At 41.4% G+C, this 19,693-nt stretch overlaps 1 protein-coding gene across 6 annotated transcripts in view; it reads left to right on the forward strand.

Annotated features, from left to right (window-relative positions):
- The first annotated feature begins 208 nt into the window (after positions 1 to 208).
- The window catches only part of LOC120557878 (transcription factor SOX-13-like), a 60,250-nt gene continuing 40,765 nt past the window's right edge, over positions 209 to 19,693 (forward strand). For 3 of the 6 annotated variants that reach the window (XM_039798539.1, XM_039798540.1, XM_039798544.1), the window contains exon 1: positions 209 to 447. In XM_039798539.1, the coding sequence (XP_039654473.1) occupies positions 443 to 447 (5 nt within the window). In that variant the 5' untranslated portion in view covers positions 209 to 442. Of the gene's footprint in view, positions 541 to 5,388; positions 5,456 to 19,150; positions 19,205 to 19,693 lie in introns of those variants that run through there. The other 3 variants (XM_039798541.1, XM_039798542.1, XM_039798543.1) reach the window with 3 other exon arrangements.

A 19,693-nucleotide genomic window follows, 5' to 3' on the forward strand; every position in this document is an offset into this window, starting at 1 on the left:
AAATGAGGAGGAGAGGCTGTCAAGTGATGGCGACTAACCGATCAATAGCGATCAATCGGTGTGTGTGTACACGTGACAAGAAGTCAGTGACAGATAATGGTTTGGCTTTATTCCCCCTCCCTGTCCCCCACCGCTGTCACCTGGAAATCAGTCCCTCTCCCTTTAAGTGGGAGGTGAGCGCCAGGGCGCTGTGTGGACGGAACCCAGAGCAGTAGATAGATCCCAAGTCCCTGGCAGCGAGGGAGGGGGTAGGCTGCGCTCTCCGTCTCCAAAACATTTACGCATCGCAGCACTATTCTGCGTCTCTCTCTGTCTGTACTCCCCGCCGTCACCTTACCGACATCCACCGCTGACCGGCCGGCTCCCTCCACTCTGAAGGACCGGGAGCAGAGAAGTCAACACACGTACCGAGCACCTCTGTCCCAAAACCACCGTGCTTTTCATGCGGTGAGGAATTAAAGCGGGAGAGGAAGAGGAGGAGGACGGAAGTTTTTTTGTGTGTGTGTGTTCGCGTGGAGAGCTCAGGGCGCACCGGGACTGGTGAGTGAAGGCTTTGGTCATATATCGGTGTCAACGCGCTGAACATGTAAAAAACCCAACAAAAAGTCAGCTTTGTCATGAACTAATCCTTTAGATGCGAGGAACGTGCAGAAATGAGGCTACACAACTTACAGGAGGTCTTAGCAACATTTCGCTTTCAAAACTTGTCAGCTGTGGATCTGTGATATTGCTGTTCCCCCAAAACTTCTATTTCTGCCTTCCTCTAATAATCCGGACACATCCACTTTATTCTAAGATTCAGTTCGCTCCACCAGCAGCTCCACTCTTTCACTGTCTCTTTTTAAAAATGTTTTCCCTCTCTGAATGTGCCACAAAAGAGAGGCAGCAGTACACAGTGATCGAGTAGGGGGAGATGATGATGATGATGATGATGATGATGATGATGATGTCAGTTCTGTAGGAAGATGCAAATGAGCAGATATCAGCAAGTTGACCGAGAATAGGTACAGGTGTCAACACCCTCTTTTTAAGTTTAGGAGTGCAATGGAAGAATTAGAACTTTATCCAGTTTTAGAGTAATGTAAAGTTGTCTTAGTGGTCACATTTAAAAACTAAAATCACATCAGCGGAGCACTCAAATATCATCTTGTCAGTTGTGTGTAAGTTTAGAATGTAGTTTACATAAGGCTCGGGATGAAATGATGATGTGTGCTGTACAGAATAGTCCTAGTCTACATACAGTATTTGAATGCATGGGAGCATTGTAGGTCAGTGGTGCCTGGGGGCCCCCACACAAGGGTCCTTTGAAAGCCTTCGGGGGTCCTGGGCATGTGACAAGGGTTAGAATATGGTCTGATAATGGTCTGTGGTCTAATGTCGACCAATAGTCACGCTGTCTTGGTGCAGAACAGTTTGGGATAGCGCCAGTGTGGCGTGTGAACGGACAGACAGCAGGTCTGGAGGTGACGTCTCGGTCTGAGTGCAGAGTACAGAGTAGGTAAAAGCTTGGGGGCATTCTGCCACAGTGGGGGTGGTACTCAAGAGTGAAGTTGTAGATTTGTGCAAGTGTGTGTATGTATGTGTGTGTGCTTGTCTTTACAGTGGCTGGATGCATACAAAGCTGTCTGTCAGTGGGGAGTCCCTGACCTTTCTTTCCGTCAATCTTCTTTCTTTCCTCATTCGCTCTTCGCTCCCATCTTCACACCCCCTACTGCCGCCACCTTTCCTTTCCTTTCCTTTCCTTTCCTTTTCTGTTTTTCTTTCTTTTCTTCTCTTTTTTCCGGGCCATGTTAGAAGGACAGTAATGCTGCATCTCTATAAATCCTGCAACCTGCATGCACACACTCCCATAATGCTCTTTGATCTCCACAGTGAGAACAAGACGGAGCAGTTGCAAAGCAAATATACCTGCTCTCTCTCTCTCTCTCTCTCTCTCTCTCTCTCTCTCTCTCTCTCTCTCTCTCTCATTCTGACACACACACACACACACACACACACGCAGGATAGTCTAAAGGAGTGGTTTGGCGTTTCACCCTTCACCTCCATCCCCCCTTCTCTCTCTTTTGGAGCTTTGTCTTCTCAGGTGAATGGGTTCATGTAGGACGAAAGGTGGCCCAGGCGCTCCCTCTTTCTCTCTCCGTCTGTCTGTCGTCAGGTTGAGTGCTATCATGTCTTACATCGTAGCCATGTTCATACATCAGGACCCCTCACACTAGTCAACTGTTTAACCTCCGTTTTAAATCAAGTAGTCAAGTTTTTTATTAAGCTCCAGGTAATCATGGCAACCGTACTTGTGCTCCATGCTTCTTCACCAGTAAACTCACTCACTAAGTTTGTCCCAGTTTGTTTCCCTTTCACGTGTCACCATTCCATTCAAGTCCCAGAACTGTGCATCCAATATTCCTAAAAAATAAATATATCCAGCGATCTCTGAAAACCCAGAAGGTTGTTCAATAACTCGTATTCTGAAGGTATTAATCAACTCCTCAACGACTTCTCTAACCTCTTCTTTCATCTGAAAGAGACAAATATTCCATCCACTGCTTGATAAAAAATATTAGTGCATCTTTTCCCTAATACAAACACATACATGGTATGAAGAAATAACGTACGGTATTTCCTCTCTCAATTTGTGTGACATGAACCAACATTTAAAAAAATCTGTAATATTTAATATATATCATTGTTTCTTTCCAAAATTATATATTTTTAATATAAAATAATGCATAAATTTAGCTTGAACACTGACGTATGTCATTTCTGCTACTGGCATAGCAATCCCTTTCCATCCACATGATGAGGAGAGTCTCTGAGGATCAGAGCTGTAGGAGGTGTTAGGGTACCCCGGCCGCGTCCTATCGCCTGGAGAAGACCAGGACGGCGCCGGGGGCCTACTCGCCGACTGTTAAGGGTGCGGAGACGTTGCTTAGCCACCGTAACAAGCTAACTGTATCATTGACATCTCCAACTCCATCTTAACATAAACTAGCATAGCTAGAAATCCCGAGTTCAGAACTGATCTTTATCCAGGTGTTGATGTTTTACAGGTACAGTATATTAAAATATTGTTCATGGGACAGATTGTAAAGCCCTGGGTAGCCCTGCAATGTGATATTTACGGACGAAAGGAAAGATATCTGTTTGGTTGGTTGTTCCTCGTCACGTTAGATGCTGAATTCCAAAAGCAGTCTACATTCTACAATCTACAGCGCATTGTCTACATTGACAACAATGGATCTGAGTGCACAGAGTCTAGAGGTGTGAATCTTCACTGATCTCCTGATTCGATTCGATTATGATTATCATATCTTCGATTCGATGCATCACGATGCGTCAAATAAATGTTTCTATTAAAGCCATGTAGGATATTTAATTCATAGCTTTTCAAGCTTCAAAAACCAAACATTGTGCAGTGCTCTAATACTAAATAACTTGGATACATAAAACTATACAGCACTGAGCACATGGCACTTCCTGAATGTGCAAAACATACCAGAATATGTATACAGAAATGTTGGTAGGCCTACATTAAATTATAATCAGAAATCATCTATTATGGTTATGGTAATCTTCCAATTTGTATGTGTCCTGGTCACATTTAAAAAAAGAAATGTAAAGGATCAATATCAAGATTGTTTGTTAATGTTATGTGTTAATGTAAAACAAATATTCAATCAGCCGATATATCGTTATTGGTTTTCTCAAACTCCCAAATATCAATATCAGTATCGGCCTCAACAATATAACAACCAACCCAGCTGTGGGTTTACAGGGAGGAATGATGAGCTTTTCGTAGAGCTTTTCCAGCCATGCTATAATCGCTGTAATATATAATAATAATGCACTCCACAGTGTTCCAATGTAGAACATAATGGACTCCACCATACCTAGCCATGCATTATTTTTAACATTTTTCATAATTATATAAGACTTTTGAATTTGTTACATTGTGTGTGTGTGTGTGTGTGTGTGTGTGTGTGTGTGTGTGTGTGTGTGTGTGTGTGTGTGTGTGTGTGTGTGTGTGTGTGTGTGTGTGTGTGTGTGTGTGTGTGTGTGTGTGTGTGTGTGCCATTTCCTATACATCAGACGTCTCCATAAGGGCAGCAGAGCAGACAAAGGTTTCTCCCCTCTCTCCACCTGACCTCCTATATCCTCTCGACATTGTTCTCTGAATCCTATTGAACCAGGAGTCCACAGAGAAACACCACAATGGGAGAATAATGGGTGTGTGTGTGTGTGTGTGTGTGTGTGTGTGTGTGTGTGTGTGTGTGTGTGTGTGTGTGTGTGTGTGTGTGTGTGTGTGTGTGTGTGTGTGTGTGTGTGTGTGTGTGTGTGTGTGTGTGTGTGTGTGTGTGTGTGTGTGTGTGTGTGTGTGTGTGTGTGTGTGTGTGTGTGTGTGCGCTCCTCAGCCTCTCCTTTAGCACAGTGTGAGGCCAAGCCAATCACACAGAACAATGCTGGGTTCAGGGAAGCCTTATGATCTCTTTAAATAAAAACTGTGAAACATTGAAAGACTCAGCTGGTTGACTGACTAACTGATAAACAAGCTGACAGGCAACAATTTTTTTAAATAAATAAATATATATATATATATATATATGTATATGTGTGCTTTATATGATCACATCATGTTATCCTTCTACACATTGCTGTCAAAATAAATGACTTAGTAGTGAATTTGTGAAGTACAATTGGCAGTTGCTGCTGTACTTTAAGGTTTGACGCTCGTTTGCTTCGAGGTGCTGTGGAGGTGTGGTGTTACTTTGATGCAACTTATTGTGGTGTTGGTTATGAATTAATAGTCTAAAAACAGGCTTCTATTCAGGTAAAGGTGTTTTTCTTCTAATCTGTGACTTACAAAGCAGATGAATAGATTGATATTCAGGGTAATTCTACCTGCTCTCCTCACATTAAGCCAATATGACCCTGAACATGTAGTCTTTAATGATTCTTTACATCCTTATCACAAAGACAAAATCCAACCATTTAGTGTAAGCGCTGAGAATGGTTTCTTTTTTAATAGAAACTGACTGATGTGAGAGCTTCTTGGTCACCCTTTCATTTTTCTTTTCTGTTTAATCTTTGAGGCTAACAGGGCGAGAGAGAGCAGTAATAATAAGTGGAGATGTTAAACGTGTCAGGAGAAGCTCTTTGTGAAGGAATCACAGAGGTGGAAAGCTTCACCTTAACGTCTCCTTCTGGGACTTTTTAAAGACACTTTCCACCTGATGCCTTCACAGAGGAAGAAAAAAAAGATGACTTTAGGAACCCCCCCCCACACACACACACACACACACACACACACACACACACACACACACACTGTGGCTCACGCTGGGCGGGTGTTAAAGTAAAAGTCTTCTACTGGTTGTGGGCCACTTGCAGAGACACCTAGAGACTGTCAGCAGCTGCACACACATCCCTGCAAGCATCTACCCCGCCCCCCCCTGTCAAGGTAAGATATCTGCTGTATGTGCAGCAGCAAACTCTTTACCAAACCTCAGGAATAGGAGTGGAATGGGTCTGCCTCTGCTAGCGAGGTTAAATACCTTCTTTCATGTGTTTGTTTCTCAGGCAGATGCACTGTTGAATCGTGTGTGTGTGTGTTTGTGTGTTTATGGTTGTGTGTGTGTGTGTGTGTCAGCAGTAATGCAGTACTCACATGTTTAGGTTTCTGTTCTATAAAGCTGAAGATAAACAGGGATTTTGAATGATATTTGGAAGATCTCATTCTGTCCGTTGCAAAGTGCATTTACATTGTGCCAGGTGTGTTTTGGATGTGCACTCACTCGTCCGTGAATGCTGTCATAAGCTCAAGATACTGTGCTCATAATGCCCGCGCTTTCAACCACGGCAGGCTATTTATCAACTGCTGTAAATCAGTTTTGAAGGAGAAAGAACGGAAGCATTTTTGAACGCTGCCCTGCATTTCTCATGTCACTTTTGAACACTTTCTAATCCCCAAGAAGAAAAACCGAAAAGAAACAGCATTTGAGTTTTCTGAACTTTTTCCTGTGCGTGCGCACGCCTGTGTTAAATACACGTGTGTTCATTCAGCACGCAATGTCAAAATACAAGCTCCTACAGGACTAAGGTGTGTTTCATTAAATATAGAGTTGAATGGGAAGCTTTTGTTGGGAAGTATGTGGTTTTTTTTTTTATTCTGATGTTTGTCTTTAACTACAGGTTCCTTTTGTCTCACTGTTCCCGTTATGCTCGTCACATAACGGCCCCCTATTGTTAAGCGTACAAGACGTGAATGAGCAAGTTTATATGTGACTAGAATCTGCCTCTTAATTTAAAGAGAAAACAAGCATATATAATCTCATGAGAGGATTTTGTGTTGCTATGGTCATGATACTCATATAGAGCTTTAATGGAGAAAGTGTGATTCAGTTAGATGGAGACGTATTAAAGAATTTGACATTTTACACTACCACAATGACAAATAGCCTAGAGGCTCTGCTTGCCTTTTTAATATATTTCAGCTTCTTTTATGACTTTTCCAGCATTAACCAACAGATTTGCATTGCCATCAGAGGAGCGCACAAACAGATGTTTTTTTGTTCATCACTGAAGATCCCTTTTCCCAGCCGATTTGTTTATTTCTGTGCTGATAATGAACATTCACAAACACGCTATTGATACATGAGCCCTGCATGCACAAATAAAAACATACCAGTTTCCTGGTTCATTTACATGACTTTTCCCTGGGCTCAGACAACGCCGCTCTGTTCTCATGTGGAACCTTAAGTTGATTCTTTTTTTTCTAAACCCAAGACCCCCCACTCTACACTCGTGTGTGTGTGTGTGTGTGTGTGTGTGTGTGTGTGTGTGTGTGTGTGTGTGTGTGTGTGTGTGTGTGTGTGTGTGTGTGTGTGTGTGTGTGTGTGTGTGTGTGTGTGTGTGTGTGTGTGTGTGTGTGTGTGTGTGTGTGTTTGTGTGTTTGTGTGTGTGAGTGAGAGAGTTAGTGTGTGGTCATTTGCAAATGACCAGAGACCGTTTGTTTCGACAGCAGTCCAGTGGCATGATTTGCATTTTCATAAAAAAATCAGTGACATCTAAAGCGACAGTAGGCCATTCTGTGCCCGCTTTGTATAAGTTGGTTGCTTGTTTGACTAACATTTGTGGTGTATGTGCGACATAAAAAACAGGTCTGCTATGATGACTTTTAATTATTGATGCTTTTAGGCATTTGATATCTTTTAGTCCCTAATAATAAATGGAAAAAGGTAGAGTTGTTCCGATACAGATACCAGTATGGGAAAAGTGTCTGATACTGGCTAAAATACTGGTATCAGTATCAGCCAGTATGTGAGTCTATGCACCGATCACATACCACAATATAGCCCTGAAAAAAAACTTCCCTTCACTTATGACTGGCTGTAAAACTAGATGATGAAAGAAAGTTCTATAGCAATCATTCTCTGTATTATTTCAATGTTTTTCAAAGGGTTTAACCCAAGCCTGGCCGTACTATGATAGCAATCGTTTAACATGTATACAAGGTTAGTAGTACACCGCTACTAAATTAGTAAATTAATACAAAATTATATTTTTTTTAATGCACTGGTATCAGATCGGTACTCGTATCGGCCGCTACGCAAGTTTAGGTATATGAATCATTATCAGGAAGGACAAAATGATATTGGAACATCTCTAGAAAAAAGTAAGTAAAACATGTTTCTGACAGACCTCAGACAATATAGCAGCAGTTTTTCTGCATTTTTATCTCCTGCTCACCACATCTGCATGATAACTTCTTGAAAATCATGCGCTCTCTTTTATGTCCTGTGCAGTGAGACAGTGAGATATCTCGGTCCCCATCATGTATCCTCCGCCATACTCAAGATCTCAGTTTAAATAATGCCTGTTAAAACCTATAAAATCAACGGGGAATAAACAGAAAATGCATGATGTATGGTAGGCCTATATCTCATTGTGTCAAAAAAACCAAAAACAGATTGATGGTAGATTTTGTGGCAGTGGTGAAGCCATGGGGGGGGGCTGTATACGAGCTTATACAAAGTCACAAACCCTAAACTTGTTATTATCCTCCCTCTGTCTCACTGTTGTTCCACTGCAGCCAGATAAGGGTTATTCCTCAATGCTTTTTCATGTGTCTTGGTCTTATTATTATTATTATTATTATTATTATTATCATCATTAGCTCTGTGTCCATGTTTGGACACCGTGCACCAGGGGCATAACACAACATTCTGGGCCCTGTAGAAAGACATTCTCTATGGGCCCCTTCCCACATCCACAGCTATTCATTCTAGCATCTTTTTGGGCCCTCCTCACATGAGGGCCCTGGGTACTCAGTCCCCTTTTTCCCCCCAGTCTGACGCCCCTGCCGTTCGCGGTATCACAAACTGACAGACCCATCCGGTTTGATGCAGTTCCCGGTCTATTCACGGTGCCTTTCCTGGGCGATTGCCACCAAAGTGCAAATTGAATTAATTTATACACATATAAGAATCTACGTGTGTGCATGGGCAGTCACATAAATAGCATAATAAAGTGACGCTGATGACAGAAAGCAGTAAGAACACTTGGGCAGCACTCAGGTGGTGAAAGTACGGTCCCGGATGTGTTGACAGCATTGATATTAGAGCTGTAACAATTCCAAAAAAATTTTATAGTCTCTCACAACTTCATTGCAAAAAAATACAAAAGACATCGCAACATTTTGGTCCACAACAATCTCAAAAAAACGCTGCGAAATCTTAGAGGGACTGAATAATGTAAACAACACCTCTTTATTATCATAAAACTTTTTTTTCTAACTGTATCCCCCCATTGTCATTTTGGTTGTTATGAAAGTGCATAGGGTCAAGTGCCACCAACTAGCATAGCTTTAGCGCGACAGTCCGACCAATAATCACTTATGTAATTACAATTTGGCTAATCTAAACAAAACCAACAATGACCATCAGCAGTCATACCCCTTAGGACCTTAGCTAACGTTAGCAATTAATTGCAGTTAAACAAAGAAACCGCGATTACGCAAAGAAATTGACAATAAGACATTCATGTAATAATTATTAAAGGCCTAATTGATGTTAACTTGGGCCACTTAATACCGTTTATACCCCCCGAAAAACCAGCAGTGCCCAGTGAGTGTTTACAGGAGGGTGCCCAATAGGGCCAAGGGTAGCGCACGGCTAGTTCATCGGTATTAGCATCCTTTTGCCAACTCTTCTAAAGACATAGCTAAAGTAAATGGTTAAAATGATATTCTGTGAAAAGTAAGAAGTTAGTCTTTAGTTTTGCACTATTCAATTATCTGAAAACATTACACACTTATTTATAGTTGTGGTTAAAAGCAAAATTCTGATGTTGGTCAAAAACTGTCCAAACGGTGAATGTGGCATTTACCAGACTGCAGACTGGGTGAAGAATGGGGAACTTTCTCTACAAACTACAAAACTTATAGTATAAGTCATAAGTAATATTACAAAGCATAAAAGTAGGTAATACATGTTCTCTATGAATATAGTATTTAACTTGCAACCAGTTTGACAACCGTATGTTTAATCGGTTACAAAGACGACATGATAAACTCCGGAGACGGCTTCAGAATGATGACCCGCGATAAACATTACGGTCACTTAGAAGGCCCGGGCCTTTCCACCACCTTACTTTGCTTTGTTTTCAAATGTCCGGCTGAGCTGATCACATACCTCTCAGATTACTGGTATTTACTGTTAATACCAATGCATCTTGGGAAAATAAAGGAAAAGGCGGGAATTACAATGCAGCTAGTATATTACTGTCAATTTCAAATAATATGGTAAGAAACGACTTGAACGACTTACAAATGAACAGTAGTTTAGGGGCGAAGCTGCTGCCAGGATATTACTGTAAAGTTAGGGTGAAGTTGTACAGTGTGTAGTTTCAGTTTACAACAACAACTACAACATTTCCTGAAACTGTCACCGTGGCACCGTGGTTTTTAGTCATCTTTACTCGAACTGGAGGAAACAGTGCATTTTCTTGGGGACTATTTTCAGTGGCGGATTAATCAAAATTTGGTGCTCTAGTGTCCATGACAGCAGGACAGTGTGTGGTATTTACTAAAAATAATTGTCCTAGAAATAAAAGGCTGTGGCACATATCCCATATGTGTGAGTAAATTCATTGTTGGTTTATACAGCAAATGACCAACCGTAACCTCTGAAAGTCAGCTGGTGGGCAAACCGACACAAGCTGTGAACACAACATTGACATAAGTTGATATGTTGAACTTGTTAGCAAACAGTTGCTTATTTCCACATCCAGCGGTCACAGAGCAAACATGATCATTCATTTGGAGTCGTGTTTGCGTCCACCTGATGAATGTACTGGCGTTTTTACCTGTTCAACTCGCCTTGACAATACTCGCCTTTTTAGTTTTTCCATTCTGATAAAAGTCCCTAAATAAAGTACCTGCTAACAGGTACTTTATTTAGTACCACCTCTGTCCAGGTTCCCAGCGAGCTGAGGCGATACCAAAAGGTGACGTGAAAACCTGCAGACTCCTGATTGGTTGTAGAGAATCGTCACCAATCACTGCGTCATCATTGCTAGAGACAGATGGGGGTATCCTGAACAATCCCGCCATTTTTAAATAGTTTAGCCAGCGGTGTGTGTTTTTCTTCTGGCAAACAGCCACATGCTGAGAATCAAAAACAACGGCTATGACGACCAGCAACGCTCGCCTCACGCATGAGGCAGTACTAAATCTGCAAAGGAAAATGGAGGACGGGGAACCGTGGTCGAGCCGAGCCGAGCTGGTACTAGCAGCGGGTAAGCGCCATAAGTCCAATATTCTCTCTCTTTTAGCTCTGTTTTTGGTCTTTTGGTCTCTACCAACTCCTGAGGGAAATATGTGTCTCTTTAGCTGCTAAATGTTCCACTGTGTTTACCAGCCAGTCTCTAACGGTGTCTGTCTGCTGTTTGCTGCTGAGCAGGCTTTGAGAGCTTTTTAGGCTACGGCCGAAAAACGACGAGAGTGGTGAGCATACGGCCCTGCTTTCATCTTTCTGCTTCTTGACTTGAATGGCCCTTGACATTGACTCTTTTGTTGGTGCTTTTTATAAGCACCAACAAAAGATGCAATGGATTATTTACTTCCTGCGTCTTCCTATTTTCAGGCTATCCAGACGTATGCGCTGTGTAGTCAGACCTGTGTAGTCAGACCTGTGTAGTCAGACCTGTGTAGTCAGACCTGTGTAGTCAGACCTGTGTAGTCAGACCTGTGTAGTCAGACCTGTGTAGTCAGACCTGTGTAGTCAGACCTGTGTAGTCAGACCTGTGTGCTAGCCAGGCAGCCTGTCATTACTGCAGTCAGCCAGCAACTTCAGACATGATCTCCGGCTTATTGAAGCTGGTTAAGACCTATGGCACTAAGTTGTCTGTGGCATAAGCAGCTATACCTGTGAAACACACACACACACACACACACACACACACACACACACACACACACACACACACACACACACACACACACACACACACACACACACACACACACACACACACACACAGCAAAGACCTCCTGCTGTTTCTCAATGCTGAGACGAACAGGCCCTCAGCAGAATCACCTGTTGTGCTCCTTACTGCTCAAAGGCGTTTCCATAGTAACACCTCACAGCCCTGGCCCCTTGGTCTTTAAGACCCTCAGCAAACATAGACCCCCACTAACACCGTTACAAACTCCATAAAACACACACATGCACGCACACATACACACACGTGGTGCACACATGGGTGCTCTCCAGAAGCAGCAGTGAATGGAGTGAGGGTATAAAGTGTGCCGGGCTGAAGAAGAGAGCACATTGTGAGAGTCAGGCCTCCTTTGTCTGAGCTAGCCTGAAGGAGTAGGGGGTGGAAAGGGAGTGGGGGTGGGGGGCTTTTGTGAAGGAAGAGAAAAAAGTGGCCTTCATACACATCCTTTCTTCCCTTTCTCTTGTTCTATCTCTTTATTGGGAGTATGTTTTGTCTTCTCCCCCCTCCTCCTCATCCTCTCTGATAAATGCCACAGTAGCCTTTCGCTAGGAGAGAGAGAGAGAGAGAGAGAGAGAGAGAGAGAGAGAGAGAGAGAGAGAGAGAGAGAGAGAGAGAGAGAGAGAGAGAGAGAGAGAGAGAGAGAGAGAGAGAGAGAGAGAGAGAGAGAGAGAGAGATGCTTTTTAACCTGTGCTTCTGAAAAGCATGAAGAGTAAAGCGGGTCGTGACTGAAGCCAGAGTCCGGTTCTCCTCTCTTTTCTCTCTCCTCAGTGTCTTTGTGAAGGGCACAGTTGTGTCATTAGCCTATTTATACATCAGAGAGAGAGAGAGAGAAAGAGAGAGGTTTATGAAGTGTATTGGAGGAGGATGGGATGGGGGTAGTCGGGGAGGGGAGGATGTGGTTAGTCAACTAAAGAAATCTTAGTCATCTAGCACTCGTATAAGTGTGTCGACTAATCGATTATTGATTCAATCGACAGATCGGTGAAACTGAGTTTCTTCAAAAAGAATCGTGCAAAAGCACCACTTTAATTCTTGTGTTTATCAAAGATATGCTCATACGTTTGTTGGAAATAAGTCATTCGGCATGAAAAAGCCTAAAACGCAGCAGACATGTTTGTCATGTAAGTGTGATTAAGATGTACAGTCACATAAAGTCAGAGTTGCGCTTTGAAATGATTTATTCCTGATCACAATAAACTGAATGGAATGAAAAAGTATCAACTATCAGGGACTTCTTTCAGCTTCTTTGTACTGTAGAAATTGTTCACAGAGGATGGCATTAGCGGAAGAGATTAAGGTCCTTTGATTCAGTCAAAGTAGCATTACCATACTATAAAGTAAAGGTTTTGCATTCAAATTTTACTTGAGTAAAAGTATAGAATCCAAATTATCAAAAGTACTCATAATGCAGAATGGCCCATTAAAATGTTACTGAATTGTAACTATTAATGCATTACGCTCTGTTTTAATGGTGTATTTGTATGTGGGTCCAATTTTATTTTAAATGTGTATACTGATTCAGTTATCTTAATCACTAATCTTAACTTTCGTCACGGCAAAACGCTCATATGTTGTGGACTAAATTTAACCGTAATCTCCGCCGAAATGACCGGCAGCTCGCAGTGATCTGTACCCGGCTCAAAGTCATCTATTTTCAGGTAACTGATCCACCAACTACCGCTGATACAACGGAGGTCTGTAGCCAGCGTCATGAAGCTCTGTAGCGGCTAAAACAGCTGGCAACTGCCGCTCGGCATCATGGAGCTGGTCGCCGGCCGGCATCACGTGACCAGCCGGCAGTCTCCTAAATTCGTAGGATATCATAAGTTTTGGTGTGCATACATTTTTGTACAATATCATAGGGACCCGTTCATGAGAATGCATTGACTGATTAGTTTGTATATAGCAATGGTTTCTATTTTAAGAGGATATGTTTTGAATGAAAACATTTTAATTTGCAAAGCTGATAAACTAAATGTAGGGGAGTAAAAAGTACAACATCTGAAATGTAGTTTCAAAAAATGACTTACTCAAGTAATGTACAAGTAGGTCAAATTGGACTAAAAGCTACGTTGTGGAGCTTTCGACTATACTAGTAGTGCAGTGGAGCAACAAATGGGTTCTTCTTTGGTTTGTATTGTGAGGATTATCATTCATTGTCCATCACGGTCTCAACAAAAGTGTTTCTTGCTAATCTGCGGCACACCAACTTCCTTGCGTTTGTATCTCCTTCCTCCCTCTTTATCTTGCTCTCTTTGGCTTCTGCCCTATGATTGGATCAAATCAGATAAGACGTTCAGCGAGCAAGAAGCGAGCATCACAGCTGATAGCTTCTTGTATCTCCAGCATGAACAAAATACTTCAAACACAGTTAATAACCAACAGCAGCAAGTAGGATGCTGTTTTCAGAGTTAGATTTTTTTGGCTGACATAACAACATTGCTTTATTTGAAATCTTTCTGTGTGTCTGATACAGTATAACAGTCACATGTTTGATGTTCAACCAACAAAAAGAAAGGGCTTTTCTTTCTCTTGTTTTCGCTGCAGCACGTGCTACGAAAAACACGGTCCTCGGCTATAGAGCTAGATACATATAGGAATAACGAAAAAATGGAGCCATGTAACCAGGAATACCTTCTGTTTTTGTCATCTTGTTGACACTGAAACACTGGTCTACTAAAAATCACAAACAAGCTGAGCATTGCACAACCACTGCAGCCCACTGCTGTCTGGAGAGGCTGGGAACTGCACTTCCCTCCAGTCTTACACCTGTTGACTGGGAAGATTACCGAGCATAGGCCACAGAATCTTTTAGATATCACTTAGAAAGTCCTTGTTTTTTATGTGCTGTGATATTTCTGTGCTTTTACAACCCCTCGCAAATAGTTGTGTTGCTTGTGTCGGATAAGCACGTAAAAACATGGAGGCCGTGGTCCAAATCTCCGATTTGTATATACAAATGTGTCCTTCCTTCTGCTTTGCACATACGCGCCTTCTGACAGGGAAACTCTCCAAATCATCTCTTTTTACTTTTAGACAAAAAAAGAACAAAGAAAGCCAATTTGTATTTTTAGGTGAACAGCGAAATCACGTTACTCTGTAAATACATGTCCCACAGATAGGGATGTAATGATTAAAAATCATATTAAATGTGTAAAGATTACAACCGATTGAGATACAAAAAAAAAAAAAAGAATCGCGAAGCAACTTTTAAACAGCCTAGGGCGTGATGCTGTAACGTTAGCCTACCGTTAGCTAGTAAGCACGGTCAAAATCCTGAGAGCTAGTGTAAAGTGTGACTGTATTTCACCGGAGAGGATTCCAACACAGGGACGTACAACAGTCTGCAGCTAAAGACACCGACGAGACTAGCTGACCTTTGAGACAGCAAAAGGATCCCACGTAACTTCTAGGCAAGTCCCGCCCTACGAAGCAGCTCGATTGGTTGGGGTTAGGCATTGTCCTTTAGTGGTTAAGGTTAGGATAGCCGATTGGTCAGGGGATAGTAGTGTGTGAATTTTATTGAAGGTCGGGCCTTGCCTCGAAGTGGCGTGGGTTCCATAATAACGCTGTAACTAACAACAGTGACGGGACTTTGGTGTTGCATTTGGGTCCGGCTCTGTAAGCTTGTGTTGCGCTCATTGTTGTTGTAAAATACCTTTTCAGCAATCTAGTGTTTCTTCTTTTTGTCGTTTAACAGCAAACAACTGGTGAAAAAAGTTGTTACATTTTAAATAAATCAATTTAATTTATTTTTTTATTTTATAAAAATACATACATACATACATACATACATACATACATACATACATACATACATACATACATACATACATGCATGCATGCATGCATGCATGCATGCATACATACATACAACTGTGTCAGTTAGTCCACAGGGGGGAAGTGCATTAATGTATGTAAAAATAATCGGCCCGATCTCCTGACAGCAGACTAAAGTCTTTGTGGTTTTATTTAAGAAAATGAGCCTATCTCCGTGGTCAGGGCTGAGTCATAGATGCAGTTTGTTCATTGTGAGTCCTTGTTAAAACTTTAGCAGATATGTTTTGCAAGAGATAATATGGCGAGGAGGAACGATTAAAAAAAGAAATACAGCTGCCACAGTAAGAACAGCAGTGTCTGTGTTAACAAGCCACGTTCTAAGCATTTGTCACTGTGTTTACTATCCTTATCCAGACATACAGAGTGGTTATTACTAATGTTTGAAATGTACGCATATTTCTGTTTCACTTTGGCTCTGTAATACTTTCTGCTAATTAGAGCTGCAAGATAAATCGATTAATTGATTAGTTGTCAACTATTCAGTTAATCTGCAACTATTTTGATAAACGATTAATCGGTTTCAGTCATTTTTTTTAATGAAAAAAGTCAAATTTATCTGATTGCAGCTTCTTAAATGTGAATATATTTGTTGGTTTCTTCTCTCCTCTGTGACGGTAAACTGAATATGTGGACAAAACAAGACGTTTGAGGACATCTTGGGATTTGGAAAACACTCGCCATTTTTTTTTTTACATTTTATATAAATAAATCAAACCAATTGATAATTTGAGAAAAAAAATTGCAGACTAATTGAAAATGAAAATAATCGTTATTGCAGCCTAACTGCTAATAATGACTAACTGTAACCATCACTAAATTAGACAAATTAGTTAGATTAGTATGTGTGCAGCAGTAAAAGCAGGACTGGATTCTAATTTTATTAATATATTTATTATTTAATGTTGCTGCTTTTTCCAACAAGACTTTTCCAAACTGGTATCATTGTTTCTTGATGCCACACTACAGGTCTAAGATTGCGTTCCTCTTTCTACTCAGTCGGACACAGAAAACACTTTTTGTGTGCTTGTTTTGCCACGGGTCACGCATTAACACGGGGCATCGTGTGTGTGTGTGTGTGTGTGTGTGTGTGTGTGTACGTGCGCGTGCGGGTGGGTGGATGGTGATGTATGACCCAGTTTACCACAGCTGCCATTTCACCAACACAAATGATCTTTTCATCAGAAACAGAAACTCATGTGTCATATGTGATCACACGGCAAAAATGTTGTCTCCGTATCAAATCATTTAAAAGAGTGTGAATGCAGCAGCATCACACTTTCTATTTCTTCATTCACGGTTGGCTCATTTTCTATAAAAAAAAAAAAAAATATATATATATATATATATATATATATATATATATATATATATATATATTAGAGATGTTCCGATACTGCCTGAAATGCTGGTATCGGGAGTTTATGCACCGATCTGATACATATTCTTTGCACCAAAGTGCTTCACAAAGACAAAAACATACAAGCATAAAACACACATAGTGTATATAAAGTAGAAACAAGTTGAGACACAAATTTAAATTTAGATAAACAAAAAAAAAAAATATATATATATATATATATATATATATATATATATATATCTCAACCCATTCTCACTCTGAACTTGTAAAATACGGACGCTTGGTCAGTGGCTGTCAGCGTCAGATACGACGTCCTTCAGCGTGTGTGTAGAACGCGTGTATGTGTGTGTGCAGTGGGAAGGCCTCAACGGGGCAGCCCCTGAGCTCCAAGAGGAAAAGGGAGTAAAATGTAGTCTTTGTGATGTCTCTATCACTCAATCGCAGCGCTGGAGTTCCCAACACTGCTCTTTGTGTGATGAACCGACCAGCGACCACAGAACAACAGCACCTTATCAGGGCTTGTAGCTCTCTGTGTTCGCTTCTCAGCACACACACTCAGTGCAAGGTAAAAAACAAAAAAATGAGGAAACTAAGTGTGTATTCTTGATAAGGTTATTCTTTGGAATCTGCACTGAATGGTTCAGTACCCTTGACATCAAAAGGCCAGGAGAACAGAGGAAGAGCGGGGAAAGAAAAGGAGAACAGAGTAAAGCTTTTGTGTCCACAATCCTGAGAGCTCATTCTCTAATGAGGCCCGGTCAGCAACGCAAGGAAGTCTAGAGAACTCTGTGTGTGTGTGTGTGTGTGTGTGTGTGTATGTGTGTGTGTGTGTGTTTTACCGACCTCTTCAGCAAAAAATGATTAAGACACCAAGCATACACACACAATTCTTTGAGACGTCATCTGTCAAAGTGTTTCTGTTAGAAGTCCTAGTACCATTTCGGAAGGTCGGTCAGGTAAATAAAAGCCTGGTAAACAACACCGTATGCAACAGTTGGTGAACCGAGTTCAGCAGTTTTGGAAGTCACTTGCAAGGACTAAGACCAAGATTTCCAGCTTTTGCAGTAAATATAGCTTTTCAATTCTTTTGGTAATTGTGGGCTATTTGACACCTCTGGTTGTTATTGACAACTGCTCTGAATTTGCAATTGCTAAGCTTTTAACACCTTTAACACCTCATTACAGTATTTGTTTTTTAACGACTGGAAGAACAAATAAATGACTTTTTATTTTTTGTAATCACTCCTTTCAGTTAGTCGGCACGTGGACCATAGCGTTCACTCTTTTTAGTGAAAGACAAACTTGTCGCTTTGAGCCAAACAGGACAGAAGAAAGTAGGCCTATAGGATACAGTATAGTAATGGTACTGAGCATGCTGTGTGTGGTCAGCAGGGTACGTTGGGATGTTTTAACATCAGTCAGTCAGCCAGACAGCACACATTAGCCATGTCTCCATATCTTCCATCTAGGGTTGAGTATCATTTGGGTTTTTCCCAATACTGATGCTAAAGTGATACTGAAAACTTAAACTTAAAACGGTGCCTGATTCTTTAAAACAATAAAAAAGAAGAGCACAAAACGACAGTTGGCGACATTAAAGAAAGGCTTGTTTATTGCTAAGGCCATATGGTCAAAATTAAATGATTTAATAATAATGTAATAACAATAACTTATAGATGTTCGTCATTTCTGTTTTTCATTTTTTGGGCAACAGTACAGGTTAGCGCCGCCTGCTGTTATGGAGACGTATTACGTCTCGTGCACGCACAGAACGTACGCTCAAGTCGGCGTTGCTTTGGTGTGTTCCGTGGCACTTTTTGGACCCACTCGGGGAGACGGGAGCTGACTGATCAGTGAGACAGTCGGCCGTCAGGTTGGTGTGTCAGAGCCTTTAAACCAAAAAAAACAAAAGCAAATAACATTGTGCATTAGTCAATTAATAATCAGCGTATTGTGCCTACAACTATGTTGACATTTGACAGGTTCTTCTCTTCTCAATTAAATGCTGTTAAACAGCACAATGGAGTCTGATTCCATCTCACTCTGGTCTACATGTCACCTTTACCTGTTACCTTTACCGCCTATGAAATTATCCTGACCTCACTTTTGCCAGTTTCAGTCACATGTCCAGGAAATCACAACCAAGGATAAAGCCGACTTTGTTAGAAAGCGTCTGAAGCCGATGAATGCTCTTATCATGCCGCTATCGCACCTGTTAGTGGGCTGATGCCCGATTGTTATCGTGCATGTCGGGTCTGCAGCGACGGTTACCTGAAACAGTGTGCCAATTATGCAAATGAAGCTGCTATATGGTGGGATTTGAAGAGGCTCTTTGTACTTCCCCTCTTGAGAGGAGATAGGGGGGTAGGAGGAGGGCGGGTTGGCTAGGTCAGAGGTAAAAGAAGAGTAGAAAAGTCAGGCGAGCCAGTCACTATGACTTGTGTCAGCAGATCTGTTCCAGTGAGGAAGCCCAGTTGGATCTGCTCATGTCCTCTCCTCCCTACCAGGTCAGTACCGAAAACTACAGGCTAGATGAAAATATCTTCTTTTACATTTGACATTTCACATTAGACATAAGAATAGATAAATATTATTATTTTTTAAAACATTTTTTGAATATTCTTTTCTGTTTCTCCTTAACGGCAGTTCAGGTTTTACAAAAACTTCCTTTGCTGACTTTTCTCAAGGACAGTTAAAAGAACCCCGATGAGCCAGATTTAAAAGAATACAAAATAAATGAAAGATTTGAGATGAGATGGGGTGTTTTTCATTGATGTATCTGTTTGCTGGAAGCTCTTGGCGTGGTCAGCCCGGGCCAGGCCCTGTGCGGTAAGCCGGATCATTTTTATCATTCCTAAGCAAATACTGGTAACTGTGAAACAATTCCCTAAACATTTTTTTTATGCTTGTATTTACGAGGTTGGAAACGTCCTGTAAGAGCTCGGTCTCGAAACACAGTAGACAATTGAACAATGTGAGATCATGTTTTGCAAACG

The sequence above is a fragment of the Perca fluviatilis genome, chromosome 4, assembly GCF_010015445.1.
Source record: "Perca fluviatilis chromosome 4, GENO_Pfluv_1.0, whole genome shotgun sequence".
Lineage (NCBI taxonomy): Eukaryota > Metazoa > Chordata > Actinopteri > Perciformes > Percidae > Perca > Perca fluviatilis.